Source organism: Artibeus jamaicensis, unplaced genomic scaffold, assembly GCF_021234435.1.
Source record: "Artibeus jamaicensis isolate MK-2021 breed Jamaican fruit bat unplaced genomic scaffold, CSHL_Jam_final contig_484, whole genome shotgun sequence".
NCBI lineage: Eukaryota > Metazoa > Chordata > Mammalia > Chiroptera > Phyllostomidae > Artibeus > Artibeus jamaicensis.
In genome coordinates this window covers 3,115,800-3,136,567 of record NW_026521859.1, presented here as the reverse complement: position 1 = coordinate 3,136,567, position 20,768 = coordinate 3,115,800, and the positions used below count along the sequence as shown (strand labels likewise).

Below are 20,768 nucleotides of genomic sequence, written 5' to 3'. Positions count from 1 at the left end.
TGGACCTCCGTGTCATCCCGCCCCCGGAGCCTCCTGGCAGAGAGTGACGGTGGCGGAGAGGAAGGTGTGCTCTGGGACTGGATACAAGCCCAGTCGAAGTTGGGGTGTCCAGCTTCTCCTCTCCCTCCTTCCTTCCTCCCCTCCAGCTGGGGACGGATTCACTGTAGGACCGCAGTCTCCACCCCGGGAAGACCAAGTTCCTTCAGAGTGACATCTGGGTTCAGGGTAAGATAGAGATAGGCCATAACATTTTGGTAAGAGGGTTTGGCTTTTGGCCTTTGGGTTAAAAAAGCAAAATCGAAAGAACTTCCTATTGTGCGGAGTGCTCAGCACCAGGTGGGTGAAGTTGCCTGGCCTTGCCCTCTTCCACCCGGGGGTGCTGTGGGCTTGTTCTGTTAGAGCCCATGTGGAGATGAGATTTCAGTAAGGAGGTCGTATAGATTTGTTCCTGTCTTTCTAAGGGGGGTGGGTGTAGGCCTGAGCTGGGGATGGTAACTTTATTTGTGATTTTTCCAGTGAAAGATTTGGGAGATCCAGCTCCTCTTTAATTCGTGGACTTCTTCTAAGACATCCTCAAGTCACCTCTTCTTTGCAAGATTTCTTGTCCCCTTGTGTCTCATCCTACCTTTTCAGAAAATTGTTTGGTGGCCTGAGCTGGGAAACAAGCAAAAAAGGACCCAAAAGACTATTTTACCAAATTTGGAGAGGTGGTTGACTGTATTATAAAAACAGATACTAACATTGGAAGATCAATAGGGTTGGGGTTTATCCTCCTTAAAAAGGCAGCCAGTGTGGAAAAGGCAAGCTATGCACTCCATCAAGGGCCCTTGTGTAGAGGATTGATTTTCTGAAGCAACAACATGATCACCATCGGTTTGCCTGGGCTGCGTGCGGCCAAGTGTACTGGGTAGAAGCAGAGTTTAGGGACTTGTAAAGATTTAAGTGAGGAGTAAGGAGTATATGGGTTGGAGTGGTCTGGGTAGAGGACAGTAGACATTTAGTACCTGTTTCTTGTGTCTGTTTTGGGCACTGCCCTAAACCCTCCGCATGTAAGGATCAGAAGAACATTCAAGAATGTAATGAGAGAGGTATTATGTAAGTGTCATTTCACAGAGGAAGGAATTAAGGCTCAGAGAAGATTCAGTGACTGGAGGAAATCACACAGTTCGGGGGTGGGGGGGCAGTGAGGATTCCCACCCCGACAGCCCAGCACCAGCCTAAATTCTTAATCTCTGCTGGAGGATTAAGGCATGTTTCCTTCTGGAGGAAAGGAGTCTTAGATTACGACTGCCAGGACAGGGAGCAGGAACTGATTTATGTGTGTGCAGGTAAACCAGCCCAATTTCAGCTTTCGGGCAAATTGGGAAGTCAGGTTCAGATACAGTGTGGCACGTTTGGAGGGGACGCACTAGTTTGTGTACCTGGGAGGGAGTAGTCCTCTGCCTCAGAGGGAAGGGACTAGACCTGGGTACTGCTGCTAAGAAATGCCAGTGCAGGTCAGAACCAGAGCCTGCCTGACCCCTTTCTCAGAAGGAATTGTCCCCATTTTAGCACTAGAAGTCCAATTCCTGGGAAACCCCACAGCCCCGGTTTTAGAGCTGTAAGTTGCTCGAACTGGGAAATCCCTTTGTTCTGATTGTAGCAATGATAGTGCTGCTTCCCAGGAAATCCCTCACTTCTGGTTTTAGCGTTGGAAGTCTCCAAACACCTTGGTCCTGAGGGTTGGTAAACTTATTCTTCTCTTGGGACAGGTTCTAGCCCAGAAGGAGCACAGGTTGGGTGGCTGTAGCATGAACCCCCAAAAGGCCATAGCCATGAAGGAGTATGAAGAAAATCTTTTTTTAAAAAAATATTTATTTATTTATCTTTAGAGGGGAAGGAGAGAGGGAGAGAAACATCAATGTATGGTTGCTTCTTGTGCATCCCCTGCTGGGAACTGGCCTGCAGGGAACTGGCCTGCAACCCAGGCATGTGCCCTGACTGGGAAATGAACTGCGATCCTCTGGTTCGGAAGCCTGCGCTTAATCCACTGAGCTACACCAGCCAGGGCTGAAGAAAATCTTTATGAGGAGTCTGAACCTCAAGGCCACTGACAAGGTGATAAGGGAATACTTTGAAGACTTTGGGAAAGTGAGTATCTCTGCGGGGAGTGATTTATCCTCCTCACCAGACACCTACGGCTGCTTTTTCCCTTCAGTCCTTGCCTGGCTCAAGTTCTTAGCTGGGCTTCTTTCTCCTGCTTTCTGACTTTTTAATGCTCTGTCTGGTGAGTTCCCCTTAGGTCTTAAGTAAGGGGAGGCACCAGCCCTGAGCTTTGCCTATGTTTCCAGACTGTGACTATTGAGTTTTCATTGGATTCAGAGTCTAATAAAAAGACAAAGTTCTGTTTTTGTCACCTTCAAAGAAACCTATGAGAAATTGAGGGGAATCCCATCCTACGGAGTCCTCCTGGTCTCGGATGAAATGAGTTTGCTTGGATACAATCTGTGTGGGAGAAAAGGGGCTGGCAATTCCCTCTAGTGGAGAATGCCCTGAGCCCTTCTCTGCAATGGCTTTTGCTGAGATAGGTATGTGCAGGGGTGTACAGCATGCATGCATAGCTCATCCATCAGTGTCGAAGGGCTATAGTTACACAAAACAGACATTATAGATAACATTTGAAGGAACACAGAGATCTGCCTCAGGTCACCATCTGTTAGACATGCTGAGGGTCGTTAAGGCATGGTTCATGAGATTAGAATTTTGTTCCCTTATGCTTTGAATTTAAACAACTGGTTTACTCCAACAGGGCTATAAAAAGCAAAGCAAGCTTCAGAGGGTACAATGCACTCATCAGGCCTGATTTCCCAGGGGAACCGTTGGTGGTAGCATCGGGTCATGCCTGCTTCCTGCGTTCCTGGCTTTCCAGTCAAGTCTTACAGGCCTCTCTCAAGGCCTAGCTTGCTCGGGGCTACAGTCTCTGATACCACACAAAGTGGTTCCCAACAAGAAATGTCCTGAAAAAGTTCTGTACCATCAGTGGTAGCAAGGCAAGGAGTCTCCGGTTCCATGTGCCTCTCCTCCTGCCTCTGCAGAGCTAGCCCTGGGAGTAGTGGGGAACATAGTAGCGTAACCAGTCATCCCAATTTTACCATTGAAAGTATCCAGGCAAACCCTTCCCTGGAATGTGAAAAAGGTCCTGGTTTTTTGGCAATGAATGGAAGGTTGGAAGAAAAGTACAAGGGTCCCATACAGGGGTCCAACAAAGAGGGGCTGAAAGCAATGCTGTCTTTAGTGTCCAATGGATGTGACATAGATTGTGCACCTCCTGTGGTGGCTGTCACCCACTTTTCCCCAGACCACCGATGTTGGGACCATCCACAGTTGTGGTTTACCTGTTCGTCGTTGCATCACTCAGAGTGATGCGATGTAGGCGTGCCGTAATTATGAATATTAAAAGGTCATCTTTGACTTAGCCTGTGGATTAACTGTCGTGCTTTGTATTAGGATAGCCCTAGTTTAATTTTTGAACAGTGTGAGTATTGTGACCACGTTTTCTAAATGGTCAGGTAATGAAAATGAGAATGATTATAATATCAAAGCAAGCATGACCCCCATCACTGGAAAAGAAGGCTAAACGACTGTTAATTTAATGACAAGAGGAAGGATACCTACAACTGGATTAGGTACCAATCCAGAGCATACTGAACAATATGCAGAAAAAATTTTGAACTGGGAGCAGTGGGAAAGGGGATCTGGAGGCACATATGGAGACTGTATCTCACAAGTCCAGGATGAGACAGGCACGTGCCTCTAAACCAATCAAAGGTGTTTTCATGGCCCCCAAAGATGCCAGTGTTCAGTCAAAAATAGCAACTGCTCCATTAGCTGGGGCATTCCACACAAATGAACATGCATTATCAGGTCATTCTCTTGACTGTGCTATGAAACTGAGTCAAGGAAATTTTCCTGATTCAGAGGTTGAAGCTAAAACACCCTGTGGGCAAACAAAAGGGGAAATTTTGATAACAGATGCATTGGCTCCTTACAGTGGAGAGCTGATTTCGTCATTTATTACCAACAGTCATGTGCTCTACAGCACATCGGCTTCAAGCAATGAGCTGAATCATGGCAGCAAAAAAAAAAAATGTTCCATCTAACTCTTAGGCACTTCGACTTGAGAAATAGAGTTTCAAATCATCTTCTTGATATCTATGAGGCATTTTAATGAAACAGCTGAAATAAGAAAGCAAAAGATTGTTGATATTTTCTCCAAATACAAAGTAGACTTACTCATCTATCTGCTTATTCATCAGACAATGCAAATGAAAAATTTGACAAATTTTATGCTGTCTATAAACTCCCTAACAAAGATAGTGAAAAGACCTTACCTACCCAATGTCCTGCACTCCTTGTATACAGCACTGCTACAAAGAGCTGTGATTTGCTTAACTATGACATCGAAACTTTCATAATGAAAGCTTTGGGTCACTTTTCAGTTCCTCAAAATGTATAGAAGCACTTAATGAGTTTCTGGCTTTATAGAAGTGGGAGGAGATAACCTCTTTAGACACGTGCATGTAAGGTGGGTGTCATTGCTCCCAGCCATAGAAAAGGTACTAAAATGTTGGCCCACCATAAAACCATATTTTCCAAGTGTGGAACAAGAGGAATGTCCCTCTTTGATTTGGAAGTATATGAAGGATGAGAATGGAGAAAAGGGCTACAGTGAAACAGAGGTGTATATGCTGTTTCTCCCAAACTGTCTGGTGGTCTTCAGAGGTGAGAAAGAGCTTAGAAAAGATGGACTGACTGCACCTGAGCGGTTGGGTATTTTGTGTAGGTTGAGGTAAGAACTCATACGGTGGAAAAATGGCTCATTTTTTGGAAGTAAGACTGCTTCTGAACTGAAAAAAAGTGTCAACAGTTAAGGGCAGCCGAATTAAACAAGACTTTTTAATTACTTTACTAGAACTGTAACTTATTTGGAATCCAACTTTAAGCACAGTTCAAATGATGACTTCTGTGGTTAAGGCCATTTTCCCTAAGAGGGAAATGTTTAAATTATGATGACACCCAGTGTGCTTCAGAGGACTTGAAACTGACAGCTGTTGTAGACATAGGTAATCTGCATGATGAGTTCATGGATGCCAAGGGCCTGACTGACAACCAGCTGGTCTTTCTGAACGTGCCTGTGGATTCAAAGTGGGTGGGCATTTCTGGAAAAAGGAAAATGAATTTCTACAAATGTAAAAACTTGCTGTTGCAGGTAAGTAAATTCCTAAGTGGTCCATGCTCAAACATTTTTGTTGAGAAGATACTGTGTCATCAGATTTGACTGACACTAGAAATCAGTATAATGTGGGCTTGAGGAGAGCGGAGCTGCAGCTTGGAGTGAATTTTACGTTGGACTGTGTTCAGTTTTACCCCTACAGAAAGGAAAAGAAGGATGCCCTAAAGTCTGCAGGCAGTTCAGAAAAGTATTATTGGAAAAGGGGACAGAAAGAATAAAAATATTCTTCTATGTGGGAAGAAATATGTCACTTTTTATTAAATACAGGAAATATCTAATTAGTCCTATTATTTTTATATTCCCCTTTTAAAGTCTTAAACATCTTATTTGATTTATATATTCGTATTTAAAATATCCATAGCATATTAGCATAATGTTATATGTGTAATTTAGAAATAAATATTATAGCCCTGGCTGGTGTGGCTCAGTGAATTGAGCGCTGGACTGCAAAGCAGGGGTTCGCTGGTTTGATTCCCGGTTGGGGTGCATTCCTGGGTTGTGGGCTGGGTCCCCAGTAGGGGGCACACGGGAGACAACCACGCTTTGGTGTTTCTCTCCCTTTCTTTCTCCCTCCCTTCCCCTCTCTCTAGAAATAAATAAATAAGATCTTTACAAATATAAACATTGTACATATATTGGGATGCTCGTTCAAAATTTCTTTTACTGGTGAGCATAGGCCTAAATAATAAGTAGCCATATGGGATCTATCTGGAGGAAGAGAAGAATCAAGGACCCTTTCTCTAGACTGCCAAAGGGGTTGATGGCACATTGGGAGTTACAGTGTGTGCTGTGAATCAGGAATAGAGAGCTTTACAGATAGCTACAGGAAGACTTTGCTGCACCCCTTCCTCATGCTGACCTTACCATTATCTGCAGTGGGTGGTAGCTGGTGGCGTATGAATTGACAGGACAATGGGCCCTTTGCCTAGGGACCTTCCTGTTTCCAATAGTATGGAATTTCCATACTATTTCCATAATATGCAAAGAGTTGTCTTCTATGTTGGGTGAAAATACACTGAGTAGCAATATCATGAAGCTATTTTTACCTTCAAATACCTTTGTGACAGGGGTGGAAGGGGTCTCAGAGAGTATCTAATCTGAGCAGCGTCTTAAATCCAGGCACTGAGGTTCAGAGGGAAGTTATTTACTAAGGTACACATCAGTTAAAGATAATGGTGCCTTCCAAGAGGGTCTTAACTTTATTCTGAATAGGGTAAGTGTCCTGGGAGTCTGCAGAGGTAAGGGGTGGGGGAGGGAAAGGGGGAGAGAGAGAAGATGGGAACAGAAGGGGATGGAAAGGACCTCTGGGCCAGATTTCAGGATACTTCTTCCAATGCACATCCCAGTGCCTGCCATCAACTCCTGTGAATTTTCAGGAATCTTAATTTCCTAGGACCAACTTAGAATTTTCATAAGTTAGCCACATTCCTGCTCAGACTTTGAAGCACATGGAATAGATTCAACAAATTTCACAGGACTTAATGTACATCAGTAGTTCTTATTTCAAAAAAAGAAATTCTATTATTCCCAGTTCCACAGGACTCCTAGAGCTGCTTGTTGACTCCTACATAACAGCCTTCTTCTTGTATCTGAAGGGCTATTATATAAGGAAGTGGCCTAGAAGGCAACGCTGAAGTGAGATGAGTTCTCTCCAAAGTCAAATTAAGGTTCTTTCTGGGAATGGATTATCCAGGGGTTAGACAGATTTTAAGTGCCTTCCAATTCTGGTACTCAATACATACCTTTTAGTTCAGATACTAAGCTCTGCTGATCCTCGGCTTGGATTATAAAATGGATCCTGGCCTCCCCTCGACATCTGGATGACCCAATACAGAGTGTGTCCATGAACGGGGCTTGAGCTTTGAAATCTGACAAATGTGGGCTCTACCTTAGCACCCCATGGAGACTGGAGCTCCCTCCACTGAAAATGGAAACTATATGCTGGAGAGTATGTAAAAGACCTGGGATGTTCCAGACACAAATGACCCTGGAATGATGAATGAACTTCGGAGTTAAAAATCTCTGATATTCCTGCTACACCCAGACCCACACCCTGAGAACGCTTCTTAGTTTCGCTCCATCCCGCAGGAGGCAGCAGGCAGGAGGCAGCAGGCAGGAGCCCCCAGCCCGGAGCCCCCAGCCCCGCCCCCCAACTCCACCCCCACCCCCACCCCCACCCCCACGCCCCGCTCTAAGCCAGAGCAAAAGCGGGCAGACGGGACAAGAGGCCAAACCCATCCGCCTCCCTGGAAGCCGCTGCGCCAGCGCTCGACCGAGCCTACCGGATGCACGCCTCCTCTCCGCCTGGCGGGTCCGCTCGCCGCAGCTATTCACGGAGAGTCCAGAACGCCGCGCATGCGCACCGCAGGGAAGGCGCCGCCCGGAACCCTCCGCAGCAGTCCGGTGCCAGGACGGTGGGGCGCAGGCTAGCTGCACCACTTCCGGACTTCAGGTAGAAGTTTGCCCGCAGCTGGCTCCTGCGAGGAGGGCTCGGGGCTGCAGGTGAGTTGTAAACCTTGCAGTCGAGTACTCCTTGCTCTGAATTTTACAGTAAAGGTGCAGAAATAAGCAGAGAACCAACCATACAGCGAACCTTGGTAGGTGTTTTTTTAGGAGATGAGGTCTCCTCTCCTAGGGATCGCTTCTCTCATCCTCCTAGGACTTTCCCAGATTTCTCCCTTCCCTCGGCCCTGAATCTACCACCTGTCCCCCCACTCCTGTCTTCTTGGAGCTAGGGAGAGGTGGGGATAGTGGGGCTAGTGGATCATTGAAAAAATGCTTGGCAGGGCTTTATCCTTCCTACACCACCCATACTTCACTCGAAAATGTGTCTGTCGTGCCCCAAGGAGTGCAAAGATAGGTAATTATTAATACTCAACGTATAAAAATGCTTTTTATATGGTAGTTTACGGAAAATGTTAATGGGTTCCCCAAGTTTTGGAGGGCTAGGGACAAGGCAGGGCCCTGCCACCTGGTTTTGTACACGGTGAAATAAGTCATTTTGCTGCATTGTACCCATGATGCTTTCTGACCTAAGTTCTGAGCGTCTGGTTGGTTATGGAAGCCTGTGATGTATCCCACATCGTCCCCACCCGCATCCCATTCGTGTTAACTCATCCTCTGACTTTTCATGTGTGCTTCTGGGTTGCTCAGATGTTCCTGCCATAGCAAAGGAGCAAGAGAGGTGATTGCTTTTTGTCTGAATTTTCTCTGTGTGTACAGAAACTTCTTGCAAGGATTATATGTTTATTTTACCTCCTAAGAACAACACTCAGTTCACTTAAGGAGAGATTAAGGCAATGGCTGTTTCTTGGCATTAGGTCAGTATCACAGAGTCTTCAGACGGGAGTTACTACGTTCACTCATCACGCATTCATTCAGCAAGTATTTAATAAGCACCTGCCTATGCATGTCAATGAGCTTGATCCTGTGAGAACGACAAAGATGAATTTAACCTGAGCTTTACCTTCAAGGAACTTGACTGGCTGAAAGGAGAGATAAGCTCTTATAACTAACTCTATGCCAGAGCGCCTCAAGAGTGTCAGAGGAAGAAATGGGAGACTTGGAGAAGAATCAGCCTTTCACACCAGGTGGTTGGCTTAAGAAGAAAATAAGGTCCCCAAATTACAGTCTGATGATGAGTGATCTCTCATAAGTGTCAGATCTATACAGGTGTTTTTCTTACTGCAACAGCCTCTCAGCTTATTTCCCTGCACTGCAACACATCTCCTACATCTACAACCACGAAGGGCTTGCGGGAATTAAATCTGATGGAAAGGCTCCCTTCATTCATTCCTCGCTGTCCTTGGGACAGAAACCAGACCCCCTCACATAGCTGCTCAGGCCCTGTCTTTTTCAGCAGCCCCATTTCTTTTCACAGCCTCCTTGCAATTATTTTCATTTTGAAAACATGCTTTTTCATGCCAGTAGACCTTTGTAGATGTTCTCCCTTCTGCCCACAACATGCCCCCTTTTGCATCCCTCTCACTTGGCTTACTCATATTCTGCCTGAGGTCCCAGCTTCCTCTAGGAATCCTTCCTTAGGCCCCCAAGCCTCATTGGGTGCCCATGCCTCTCAGGGCTCATTCACATGTCTGTCTCCTCTACTGAACTGTACTGTACGTCTTGGAAGACCAGAGCCCTGTCCAGGGGCTTGCTTCCCACTGCTTTGCACAAAGAAGATAATGGTTAAATGTAAGTTGTAATGTTATGGTTTGATTCACTGAATGCCTGAATTCATCCTTCCCTAGTTTTTTTCCTCAGTGGCCTTACACACATCAAACTTAAAAGTGGGCGTAAGGGTGAACAAGAAGAACAGTCATTATTAGAGCAGCTAATATTTGTTCAGTGCTCAGTATGTGCCAAGCACTGTTGTGTTTTAAGTCATTTAATTATCACAACTCTATGAGGTAGATATTTTTATTATCCCTGTTTTACAGATAGAGGTACTGAATTACACAGACATTAAAGAACATGCCTAATGTTACACAGCTAATAAGTGGTGGCATCAGAGGTAAAGCCAAACATACACTGTGGACTATGATGAACTCTTTCAGAAAGATAGTGAGTAGGGTTGAACCGGAGATGCTCATAGGGCTGAAGATGACAAGGCTCCAAGTGGAAGACTGGGCAATGTGCTCACAACTTTAAGCTATGGAGCCAATCAGAAGTGATTAATTCAGAATTTAAAACTCTGAAGGACATCAGTTTCACTTACATATTCACTTTTTTTCAGCCAGCAAATTCGGTTATGAGAGATACTATTGCTGGTGGTTAGGAATGGAACTACCCTGTATCTGAAATCATGATTCTGCTGTGTGACCCCAGAGGTGTTGCTTGCCTTCTCTGTGCCTCAGTCTCATCTGGAAAATGGAGATAGTAATGGTAGTACTTACTTCATAGGCATTGTAGTTATAATTAAATGAGGTGATAGATGTAAGGCCTTAGAATGGCGCCTAGCACATGGTAATTGCTCATAAACATTATCCTCATTATTATTTGTTTTTTATCATTTCGTTAACAAAGGTTTTTGAACACAGGTCCTTCCTTTAGTCTCACTGTACCACTTCTTGGGCACAGATGAGCTCCCTTATTTTAATTCTTGCTCCTACAGATGTTGAAGATTTTCAGTGTAGCCTCGTTTTCAGTACAGTCATCTCCTCCTCTGCCTGAGATTCCCTCCCCCAAGGCCCTTCCTCACAGTATAAGTGCTAGCTTACTCTGAAATAAGCTCAGGACCCTTTTTCCATTCTTCTGGGTCAATTTGTTACCAGCTGTTACAGGAAATAGAAGATTGGGTTAACCCAAATGACGAGCAGTGAGAAAACCAAAAATGCAATGAAATCTCATACATCATTCCTAGTATGTACAAAGATAATTATTTTCCCCATGGAGGAAATATAGCTGTAAAAAAGCTAAGTTACACAGGTCTCTTAGACCTAAGAGACCGCAAGGTCTCTTAGAGGAGCTGGTGGTAAGGATGGAGTGGGATGTAAGGACCAACAGCCAGCTGGTGACCAGGGTCCTGTCTCCAGCCTGTAGGCAGCACACTTTGTCCTGTAGCTCAGAGAACTGGGGCTGGACTTCAGTGGAACCTCTCACCCCTGGGTATATGTTTCAGTTGCTGCAATGGTGCACAATAGAATATCATTGTCGTTCAATTAACTTAGTGCCCAGGCTTTGTCATATTCTCTAGTGATTTTCCCCTGAGTAAGCGTCCGTGCCTCTGCCACCAGGGAAGAGCCGTCTCATAACAAAACCAGTGACAAAGCAGTTGTTTAAATTGAATCTGTGGTTCAGTCCACAAATGTCCAGATTACCCCTGTTCTGTTCTTTGTTGTGAGGTGGATGCAGGGACAAGTATCCACACAAATATGAAATAATTATAAGGTGGTGTTTTGCAGTCAAGGAATTTAGAGGACACGGAGTAGTTTGCGCCAGACCAGTTGGATGGTACAGGCCAGAGTGGTTAAGGAGGTTGGGAGGTGGTCAAAAGTGGGGTGAGGAGTAGAGGGTGGGTGGGGTTTGTAGTTGGGAGAGAGGGGAGACATTCCAGGCACAAAGTGAAAAGCGAAGATTGTGGCGTTGTCTCCGGTGAGCAGAAATCTTACTTGGGGAAGTGGAAGGGAAGTAAACAGCTGACCATATAGCCGGTCTGGAAGACAAGGAAAGGAGAATCAAAATGGGTGTCCCCTGAGTGTGCTTGAGCGTGGTGAGCACGGTAGCACAGCAGATGAGCGGTGCGCAGGTGAAGGTCTGGCTTCCCTTTTTTTAGTAGAGAAATTCATTTTTATCCTGGGCAGTGCATGCCACGTTTACATGCATTTGCTCCCCAAAACTCATTTTATTTTGTAAAATTTGTCCCTTCCCCTTTGCTTTACACTTGCAGCCTTGCCAATGGACCTTGTTGGTTTTGGTTATGCGGCCCTTGTGACGTTCGGAAGTATTTGGGGATATAAGCGGAGAGGTAAGCCCAAAGGAGTTTCATAAGAATGACGTGGCGGGGGGTCGGCGATTGTGCCAGGATCAGCTGAGGGTCTGTAAGTAGGACACGAAGCTAAAGATGTCCTAGAGGTGGCTGGGGACCAGCAGTGGAAGGGATTTGTGGAAAGAAGGGGGTTACGTGGGGCTGGGTATAAAGAGCATTCCAGCCCGGGGGTTCTGGGTCTCCCTCCACTGCAGAATTCTAATTTCACCTGTCATTATCAATTACATAATTAATTGATTTAACCTCCTCAGGGCCCCTCACTTATCAAATGAGGAAATCTTTTTGTTTACTTAGTCATAGTGTCAAAAAACTGAATTAGATTGATATTGTATGCTGCAAAGGAAAATTGGTTGAATACTTAAATATCATATCTGAAGTTATCTCTCCATCTCTGTCCAAGAGAAGAAAAAAAAAAAAGACCTAGTGGATAAATGAAAGGGTTTTCATGAAGAAAAATGAAAGGTCAGATTTTATATTTCACTTTGTTTTAAGGTAGAAGCATTTGTAGTCGCAGTGTCTCATATTGCTCCTATATCTTTATGAAATTTTAAAAGTGTATTTTAAAAAGTAAGTATATTTTAAAGAGTGTTATATTTGTGGCATTGGTGGACTTAGGTTTGAGTAAAAAAGCGAGGTCTACAGTTACCAGAGCCCCCTCCTTCCTTAGAGACGGCTGGGAAGTCCAGGGCCAAGACCAGCGGTTCTGCCCAGGGCGTGAGGGCTGGCAGGTTAGGATAGGTTCTCTGCTACGACTCCTGAGAGCCTGTAATTCACCTCAGACTTTTGTTGTTCTTATTTTTTCTCTCAATATGTGTAGCATCATGGATATGTATTTGATATCCACATCAAATTTGATATGCATGATACCCATGTTTGATAGCATGGGGGAAAATGATGACATTAAATTAAGACCTGTAAACAACTATGGAAAAGTTGGTATTTCATAATCTACATTAAAGGGGACTCAGTGTAAAATCCTGATAGGATTGTTATAAAAATTTTTTTCATTGACAAAGACATGTCTAATAATCTTTACTATGGGACAGGAAAGACCATCTAGATATTTCTTCCTGACTTGAAGAGGGGTGGAAAGAAGGAAGTGTGTATGTGTGTGTATACATATGTGGGTGTGTATATACATGTACATACATACATATGTATGTTGTGCTGGTGGAAGGGAGAGGGGGAAGGGATTGCTTTACTGTTCCCACCCAAACCTGTTCAGGAACATATGGAATCGCATTAGCTGTGCCCAGCTGCACAATGTCGTTCCTTGGCTTCCGGCAGGAGCCCCGCTCTAAGGGACCCTGGAAGCCCCCCAGGGTTTCACATGTTCACAAAGAAGCCCACCCCTGTAGCATGTGCGTTAAGAGCATAGACCACAGAATCATGCGTTTCTAAATTCTGCTCTTGACACTACCACTTCCTAGCTCTGATACTCTTGTGAATTGTTTAAACTGCTGGGCCTCAGTTCCTCACCTGTAAACTAATCTGTTAAGGGTAAATACAGTATTCTCCTTAGCCACAGTCGTATCTGACTTCTGCTTGAAGCCGTACAGGGAGTGCCCAGCCATGCATCCCATCAGTATTTATCTAGTGCTGGCGGTGTGCCTGGCACCGTGTTGGGCCCTGGGAAGACAGCAGTAAGCAAAACAGACGTGGCAGTCGCCACTGAAGCTGGGGGGAAGACTGACATTATGTATCTGATGATGAACAGCGGGAGACTCAAATGGGCCCCTCATTCAGAATGGTGGGTCAGAGAAGGCATCTCTGAGGAGCCAACACTTAACATCCAAAGGTGAGTGCAGTTGGCCAGGTGAACACTGCAGGGAAGAGCAGTCCAGGCAAGGAACAGCATGTGTGAAAGCCGTAAGGAATAAAGACTTTGGCATATTCAGGGAATGTAAGGAGATCAGAGCTCCAATAATAGAGTAAACTTGGGTTTTCCTAAGGGCAATGGGAAGTACTGAGAGCTTTTAATTAGACGGGGTGACCTGTCTAGATGTATGTTTTTAAAAGATCATATTACTGTGTTTAGAGAATAGATTTGGGGGGTGTAGGGAGAGCAATGAGAAATTTAATATTATTTCCAACTGTAACGTTCTACACCTTTATATATTTGACATGGATGATATTATTAACCCAGTTTTTGCTACTGATAAAACTCAGAGAGGCCAAGTGACGTAGCCGAAGACCTTCTGGCAATAAGTGAAAGAATTTGGTTTAGAATGTAAGGTATTTGGCTTCTCTTTCAGGATGCTGCTACTGCTGCTATTGGTATGTGCGTGTGTGTGTGCGTGCGTGCGTGCGTGTGTGTGTGTGTGTGTATTGCTGCAATGGTTCTTAACCCTGGTTGCAATATGAATTCCTAGATATTTTTAAAATAAAGCTACCATGACTGTACCCCTGGATATTCCAATCCAGCAGATTGTAAATAGGGTGACTCCCATGCAGCAAGAAGAGTGTGTGTCATGTTCAGCATCACTGGCATGTAGCCCAGTGTGCAGAAAGTGCTCAGAGTTGGTCCCGGTGCCCTGGTGCCGTGGGCAGGAGGGTCGGGCTGGCTGGCTGGCTGCATCAGTGCCCTGTTTCTCCCCATTTCTCAGTGTCGTTGCCATCCCCGAGTCCTGATGTCTAGAGGCTGGAAGGTTTGCTAACTCTTCAGGGTAGAACCAGCACTTGGTTCGTGTAGCACTTCTGTCTCCAACCCTACAAGCTAAAAATACCCTGCACCCTACTTTTATCATCACAACCTCACAGTAGAAAGATGGAGACAAGGAGAATAGGAAGAAAACAGAGAGGGTCCTAAGAAGTCAACTGATTGCCCAAGGTCATGCCATCAAAGTCAGAACCACTACTCTAAGGGAGACTTTTATATTCCCTGAAGTGGTGCCTAACACTGCATTACTGTGCATTCAGGGGTTGTCTGCCTTACATCTAGAGTTCAGCATGAAGCAGTCATTTCTTACAAACTACCCATGAATAGGCTGATACTCAGTTCGGCTTTGTCCAGTTACAGTGCCCAAATACAAATACATTTATATGTGCATGTACTATACTCCAAGTAATTCCTTTCATTTTGTGATTCTCTTTCTGAGCCCATACTTTTTTCCCCCAAGGTGGTGTTCCATCTTTGATTGCTGGTCTTTCTGTTGGACTTTTGGCTGGCTATGGAGCTTACCGCGTCTCCAATGACAGGAGAGATGTTAAAGTATCTCTGTGTAAGTAAGGCATCTTCCCCAGCAATGGAGAACCGAATGGGGGTAGCTGATACAATGCTTCTAAATTTAATATTATTACTTAGTCTGTTGTTATTTAGTCTCCAGGCATCAAATTTCCCAAAGTGGAATGCTGGAAAATAAAAACTGTCAACCTTCTTCCTAATACTGAAATAGTATTATTTTATTAATTAGGTCTTACTTTAGAAAAAGATACTAATTATTTTCTTTACATTCAGTTACCTGAACACTGACTGAGTGGATCCTGTGGGCTCAGGTGTACGGCCCAGAGTTCCTGAGGAGAGTTGGATTAGACTGCAGTCCTAGTCTGCCAGGAGTATTCTATAAATAAAAATTTAAGTGAGAAGAGACTTCCTTTTAAAAGACATTTCAAGAATGGGTTTTAACATGCTAATTTACTCAAACCTTTGTGACGAGCTAAAGTGTTTTCATAGAACGCTTCATTATTTGAAGAAAATGGCAGCTTAGTACCTGTGTATAATAGTTGTTACATTAGAAAGCTGAGGACTTCTGCCAAGATGGAGGTGTACGTGGAAACACTATACCTTCTCACACAACCAAGTCTAAAAACAACAAAGTTTTAGCAACAAAAAACGCAGCCAAACCACAGAAAATTGAACAATACAGGAGTCTGACAACAACGAAACACTCAGCTAAACCATTAAGGGGTGGAGCCAGCAGTGGAGTGGGTTGGGCAAAAAAGATCCCCGACCCAGGCGTGCAGGCAGCCAAGGGTGGATCCCAGATGTGGGGGTAGCAACAGGCGGACCCAGTGAAGGTGCAAGGCCGCGGGCTGACCTCGGTCACACATTTGCACGCAGATAAACCAGCGAAGGAGCGAGGAGTGAGACAGACAGGGCAGGCCCCAGCAGCGGGAAGGAGCAGAGGGGACCGCTATTACTCCCTCTCTGACCCCGCCCCCACATACAGTGTCACAAACCAGGGACCTAGGTGGCCCTGCCCTGGCAAACACCTAAGGCTCCCCTCCTCATACGTAACAGGCACGAACAGAGCAAAACATTATGGCTCAAGAAGAACTCAGAGCCCCAGAGCCAATAAATACAAGCGAACAAGAAATTGCCAACCTATCAGAGGCACAGTTCAAAACACTGGTGATCAGGATGCTCACAGAACTGGTTGATTTTAGTCACAAATTAGAGGAACATATGAAAGCTAAACTAATTGAAATGAATGGTAATGCCCAGGAAAGGAAATAGTGATGGAAAGGAAATTGGGACTCAAATCAAAGAAGTGGACCAGAAAGAGGAAAAAAACGACCGAACAGAAAAATATGAAGAAACAAGAATTTTAAAAAATGAGAAGAGGCTAAGGAATCTTCAGGACATCTTTAAATGCTCCAACATCTGAATTATAGGGGTACTGGAAGGGGGAAAGGAATAGCCACCAGTGGAAAACTTATTTGAACAAATAATAAAGGAGAATTTCCCCAATCTGGCAAAGGAAATAGACTTCCTGGAAATCCAGGAAGCTTAGAGAGTCCCAAAGAAGTTGGACCCAAGAAGAAATACACCAAGGCATATCATAATTACATTAGCCAAGATTAAAATGAAAGAGAGAATCCTAGAAGCAGCAAGAGATAAGGGGACAGTCACCTACAAAGGAGTCCCCATCAGACTGTCAGCCGAATTCTCAAAAGAGACCTTACAGGCAAGAAGGGGCTGGAAAGAGGTATTCCAGGTCATGAAATCCAAAGACCTACAACCAAGATTGCTCTATCCAGCAAAGTTTTCATTTAGAATGGAAGGGCAGATAAAGTGCTTCTCAGAGAAGATCAAATTCAAGGAGTTCATCATTACCAAGCCCTTATTATATGAAATGTTAAAGGGACTTACCTAAGAAAAAAAAGATGAACAGTGAGAGGACAGCAAACTCACAGTTATTAAGAACCACACCTAAAACAAAAGCAAACTAAAAGGACAGCTAGATCAGGAGCAGAACCATAGAAATGGAGATCACATTGAAGGTTAGCAACAGGGGAGTGAGAGAAGGAGAAGAGGGGAGAAGGTACAGAAAATAAGTAGCATAGACAGTAGGTAGAAAATAGATAGGGGGAGGGCAAGAATAGTAGGGGAAATATAGAATCTAAAGAACTTGAGAGACGTCATAAACTAAAGGGGGGAATGGCGGGGGAGGGGGTGTGCAGGGTGGAGGGGAATGAAGGGGGGAAATAGAACAACTGTAATGGCATAATCAATAAAATATATTTAAAAAGAAAAAAAAAGCTGAAATGACACCCTTTTTTTTTTTCCACAAGCAAGCATTGACAATATGTTTGAAACTCCAGTTCATACATTGGTTTGTTTTTCAGTTACAGCTTTCTTTCTGGCCACCATAATGGGTGTGAGGTTTAAGAGATCCAAGAAAATAATGCCAGCTGGGCTAGTTGCAGGCTTAAGGTAAGTAAGAGGGAAGAGAGGGAGAAAAAGAGCGAGAGAAACAGTGATGTGAGAAACAAAGATCAATTGGTTACTTCTCACACGTTCCCAACCAGGGATCCAACCTGCAACCCAGTCATGTTCCCTGACCCAGAATCAAACCGGTGACCCCTCAGTTCACAGGCCAGTGCTCAATCCATTGAGCCATACCATCCAGGGCAAGAGAAACTATTTTGATTTATTTTCTTCTGCCATCATTTTGAAGTGCTGAATTTTTGGCAAAAGTCAGTTTTAACTTGAAATGTCAAGGTATTTTTTATTCAATAAGCATGACTGTGAAACCTTAAACTATCTGCATTCAGCCAGTCTTTGGTACTGATATGCACATGGACTTTTTAAAAAAGATTTTATTTATTTATTTTTAGAAAGGGAGGGAAGGAGAGAGGGAGACAAACATTAGTGCGTAGTTGCCTCTCACACACCCCTGCTGGGAACTGGCCTGCAACCCAGGCATGTGCCCTGACTGGGAATCGAACTGCGACCCTTTGGTTCACAGGCCTGTGCTCAGTCCACTGAGCCACACCAGCCAGGGCCACATGGACATTTTTATTGTGCCCACTTAGTGTTGCTGTAGTGTGTGATCACATGTACATTTTACCTTTGTCAGAATGAAGAACTAAGTTAAACCTTGTTGTTCCTCAGCAGTTACCCTACTGAGGCAGTGAATGTATTCATTTAAATCTGAAGCTCATTCTCTCTTAGGGAGTAGGACACAGTGGCAGTGTGATAGTTGTTCTGAGTTTTTAGGGGAAAAAACACTTTTTAAAAATAGACGAATAGGGAACCTCAAGTTTCTCTTAATTTGATTCCAGTCATTCTATCCATGATATTAATCACGTTACCAAGAAAAAGTCTATAGGTTACATTTTAATTCTTCCTAAAAGCTGCCCTTATATACTAAAAGCCATAAATGTTCATTTCCTTTGATAAACATTTTTGATTTTTGGAATTTATTCTGAGGAAATAATGAGATGTATCCAATGACTGATGTTTATTGCAATTTTATTCCTAATGCAAAACATGATAAACTAAAAAAATTAAAAACCTAAAAAATTCAGTAAGGAAATGTTTCAGTAAATGTTTTGTCCACCTAAAGGAATATTGAGTAGGCTTCACATGTCATGGTTTCAAAAACTGTTTAGTGGCACTGGAAAACCTTAATAACATAAGAAGAGAGGTTTTTTTAAAGGACAAAAAAACAACCAAATATAGTGTAATCTCAGTTTTTAAAAGTTTATATATAAAAAGCCAAGTTGGAAAGGGAAATACCTCAAATGATTCAAGTTTGTCTCTGGGTGGCGGCATAATGAGTAATTTTCTTTTTCTGCTCTATAGAATTTTCCACTGTGGCTATGTTTGTGCTTGTGATTCGGGGAAGAAAAATGTGATTACAGAGACTGCTTTCCAGTTTTAGGCCTGTCTGAAAATGATCATTATGGTGGAAATAATCAGAAGTAGGGTTTGTGGATCAAAAAGACAAGACCTCAAAGATATCAAATGCCTTTTAAATTGCTATCTTCTGAAAAGCACCACTATGTGTTTTAGATTAATTTCCCTATTTTAGGAAAATGAGGGAAATTAATCAGTAGTTTCAGTTCTGATGGTATAAGGAAAACAAATGAAACATGTTTATTAAAGAGAAAAAAAAAGTCAAGTCCCCAGTCAGTGAAGAGTAGCTGAGGTGGGAATAACAACCCCTCAAAATTGTTCCAGGATTATTTTTGCAACTTGCTTTACTTTGCAACCTTTTAAAAGTTTTGTATTTCTTTTGAAAGCTTTCTTTCATAAAGCTTCCTCCGAGATCTTAAGAACAGCGAGTAGAACAGCGAGTTCTGATTGTTCTCATTCATTGAGTGAACATTTTTAAGTGGCTGTTCAGTCATATCTGGGAAGTATGAGTACAGGGATAATGGGACCCCCCTGCTCCTGAAGCGGAATCAGGGAGCGAGAAGCCTGGGAGCCAGAGCTGGGTTGCCCCTGGTGAGGAGACGCAGCCCTTTCCGTCTGCCCCCGACCCTCTCCTCACCCCCCCTACGAGCCCCCCTCCTTTTGCCTTTTTCTCTTCATCCAGCCTCATGATGATTCTGAGACTTGTCTTCCTGCTGCTCTGAGAATCCGGGAGAAGCAAAAGCTAAATGCATGTCATCTACACTAATGGGCAGAACACACTTTTGGAACTCTGAAGATAAATTTCAATGTGGAATATTAAGTATCTTGTTTAATATTAGAAGCAAAAGAAACTGTTACCTCTGATATGTACACTAGTCTGAAGTTTTGGTTTTTTTAACAAAACTTTGTTTTCTAATTGTCAGGTACTGTTTTCGTTAAAGATATTTAATAAATTGTGATACAGTCATTAATTTTGCTGTGTTTAGTTTTATGTGTGAGGTGTTTTTCAACAATTTCCAATACCTTCTGAAGTAAGTGTAAATGAAACCCCAGCATATCAGATAATGGAATGCCCTAATTGGGCTTTACAGAATGCTAATGTATCTATATGTCATTTCTACTATATTAGAAATTATGTTTTTCCATTTTCATTGTATTGGTGCCAATGTTATTTTTCTTTAAAAAACTCATTTTCAAACACTCTGTACTAAAAGAATGTACTCAGTATTCAAATAAAAGGTGTACTGCGTTAAATATGTTCTTTTTTTTAAAAGATTTTATTTATCTTTAAATGGGAAGACAAAGAGAGAAGGAAAGAAATATCAATGTATGGTTGCCTCTCATGCGTCCCCTGCTGGGAACTGGCCTGCAACCCAGGCATGTGCCCTGACTGGGAATTGAACCACGTTTGTGTGGTTCGCAGGCCCGCGCTCAGTCCACTGAGCCACACCAGCCAGGGCTCTGTTCTTTTTTTTTTTTCATTTTAGTGTCTTCTGTGTATACGCAAATCATCTTTGACATTTAAATGTTCAATTATTAATGAAAGAGGTTGGGAAGGAGGGTGATTTAAGCCAAAACTCCTCCTCGGGAGCAGGTAGATATTCATTCTCCCCCCACCCTGCCACCCCCTCTCTCTCTCTCTCACTCTCTGTCACAGCAATAATTCTGAAACCAAAATGATTTTGTCTCAAATTGCCACTTTATTTTTAGGCATAGTTATGACTTTTAAAAAAAGGTTTTATTTGTTTGTTTGTTGTTAGCAGCTTAAAACAGTCATTTAATTTTGCTCACAATTTTGTGGCTTAGGAATCGGGAAGGGTTCAGCTGAGCGGTTCTTGTGGGGTCTTTCATACAGATGCCGGCTAGGGCAGGAGTCAGCTAAAGAATCTACTAGACCAATCGCGCATGGTGGCTCCCCCATATGG

The 20,768-nt window shown here is 43.5% G+C and overlaps 1 protein-coding gene across 3 annotated transcripts; it reads left to right on the top strand.

Moving 5' to 3' along the window:
• The first annotated feature begins 7,626 nt into the window (after nt 1–7,626).
• TMEM14A (transmembrane protein 14A) lies at nt 7,627–20,097 on the top strand. Of its 3 annotated transcripts, none has more exons than XM_037159569.2 (5): nt 7,627–7,774; nt 11,661–11,738; nt 14,879–14,980; nt 17,328–17,415; nt 18,790–19,513. In XM_037159569.2, exons 2-5 carry the CDS (start codon nt 11,669–11,671, stop codon nt 18,866–18,868), a joined length of 339 nt encoding a protein of 112 aa, XP_037015464.1. In that variant the 5' UTR covers nt 7,627–7,774; nt 11,661–11,668; the 3' UTR covers nt 18,869–19,513. The 3 variants fall into 3 exon arrangements, with proteins under 3 accessions (XP_037015464.1, XP_037015463.1, XP_037015465.1); XM_037159568.2 differs by having other exon boundaries at nt 7,627–7,869; XM_037159570.2 differs by lacking the exon at nt 18,790–19,513 and adding an exon at nt 19,526–20,097 and having other exon boundaries at nt 7,635–7,869.
• Nucleotides 20,098–20,768: the final 671 nt, after the last annotated feature.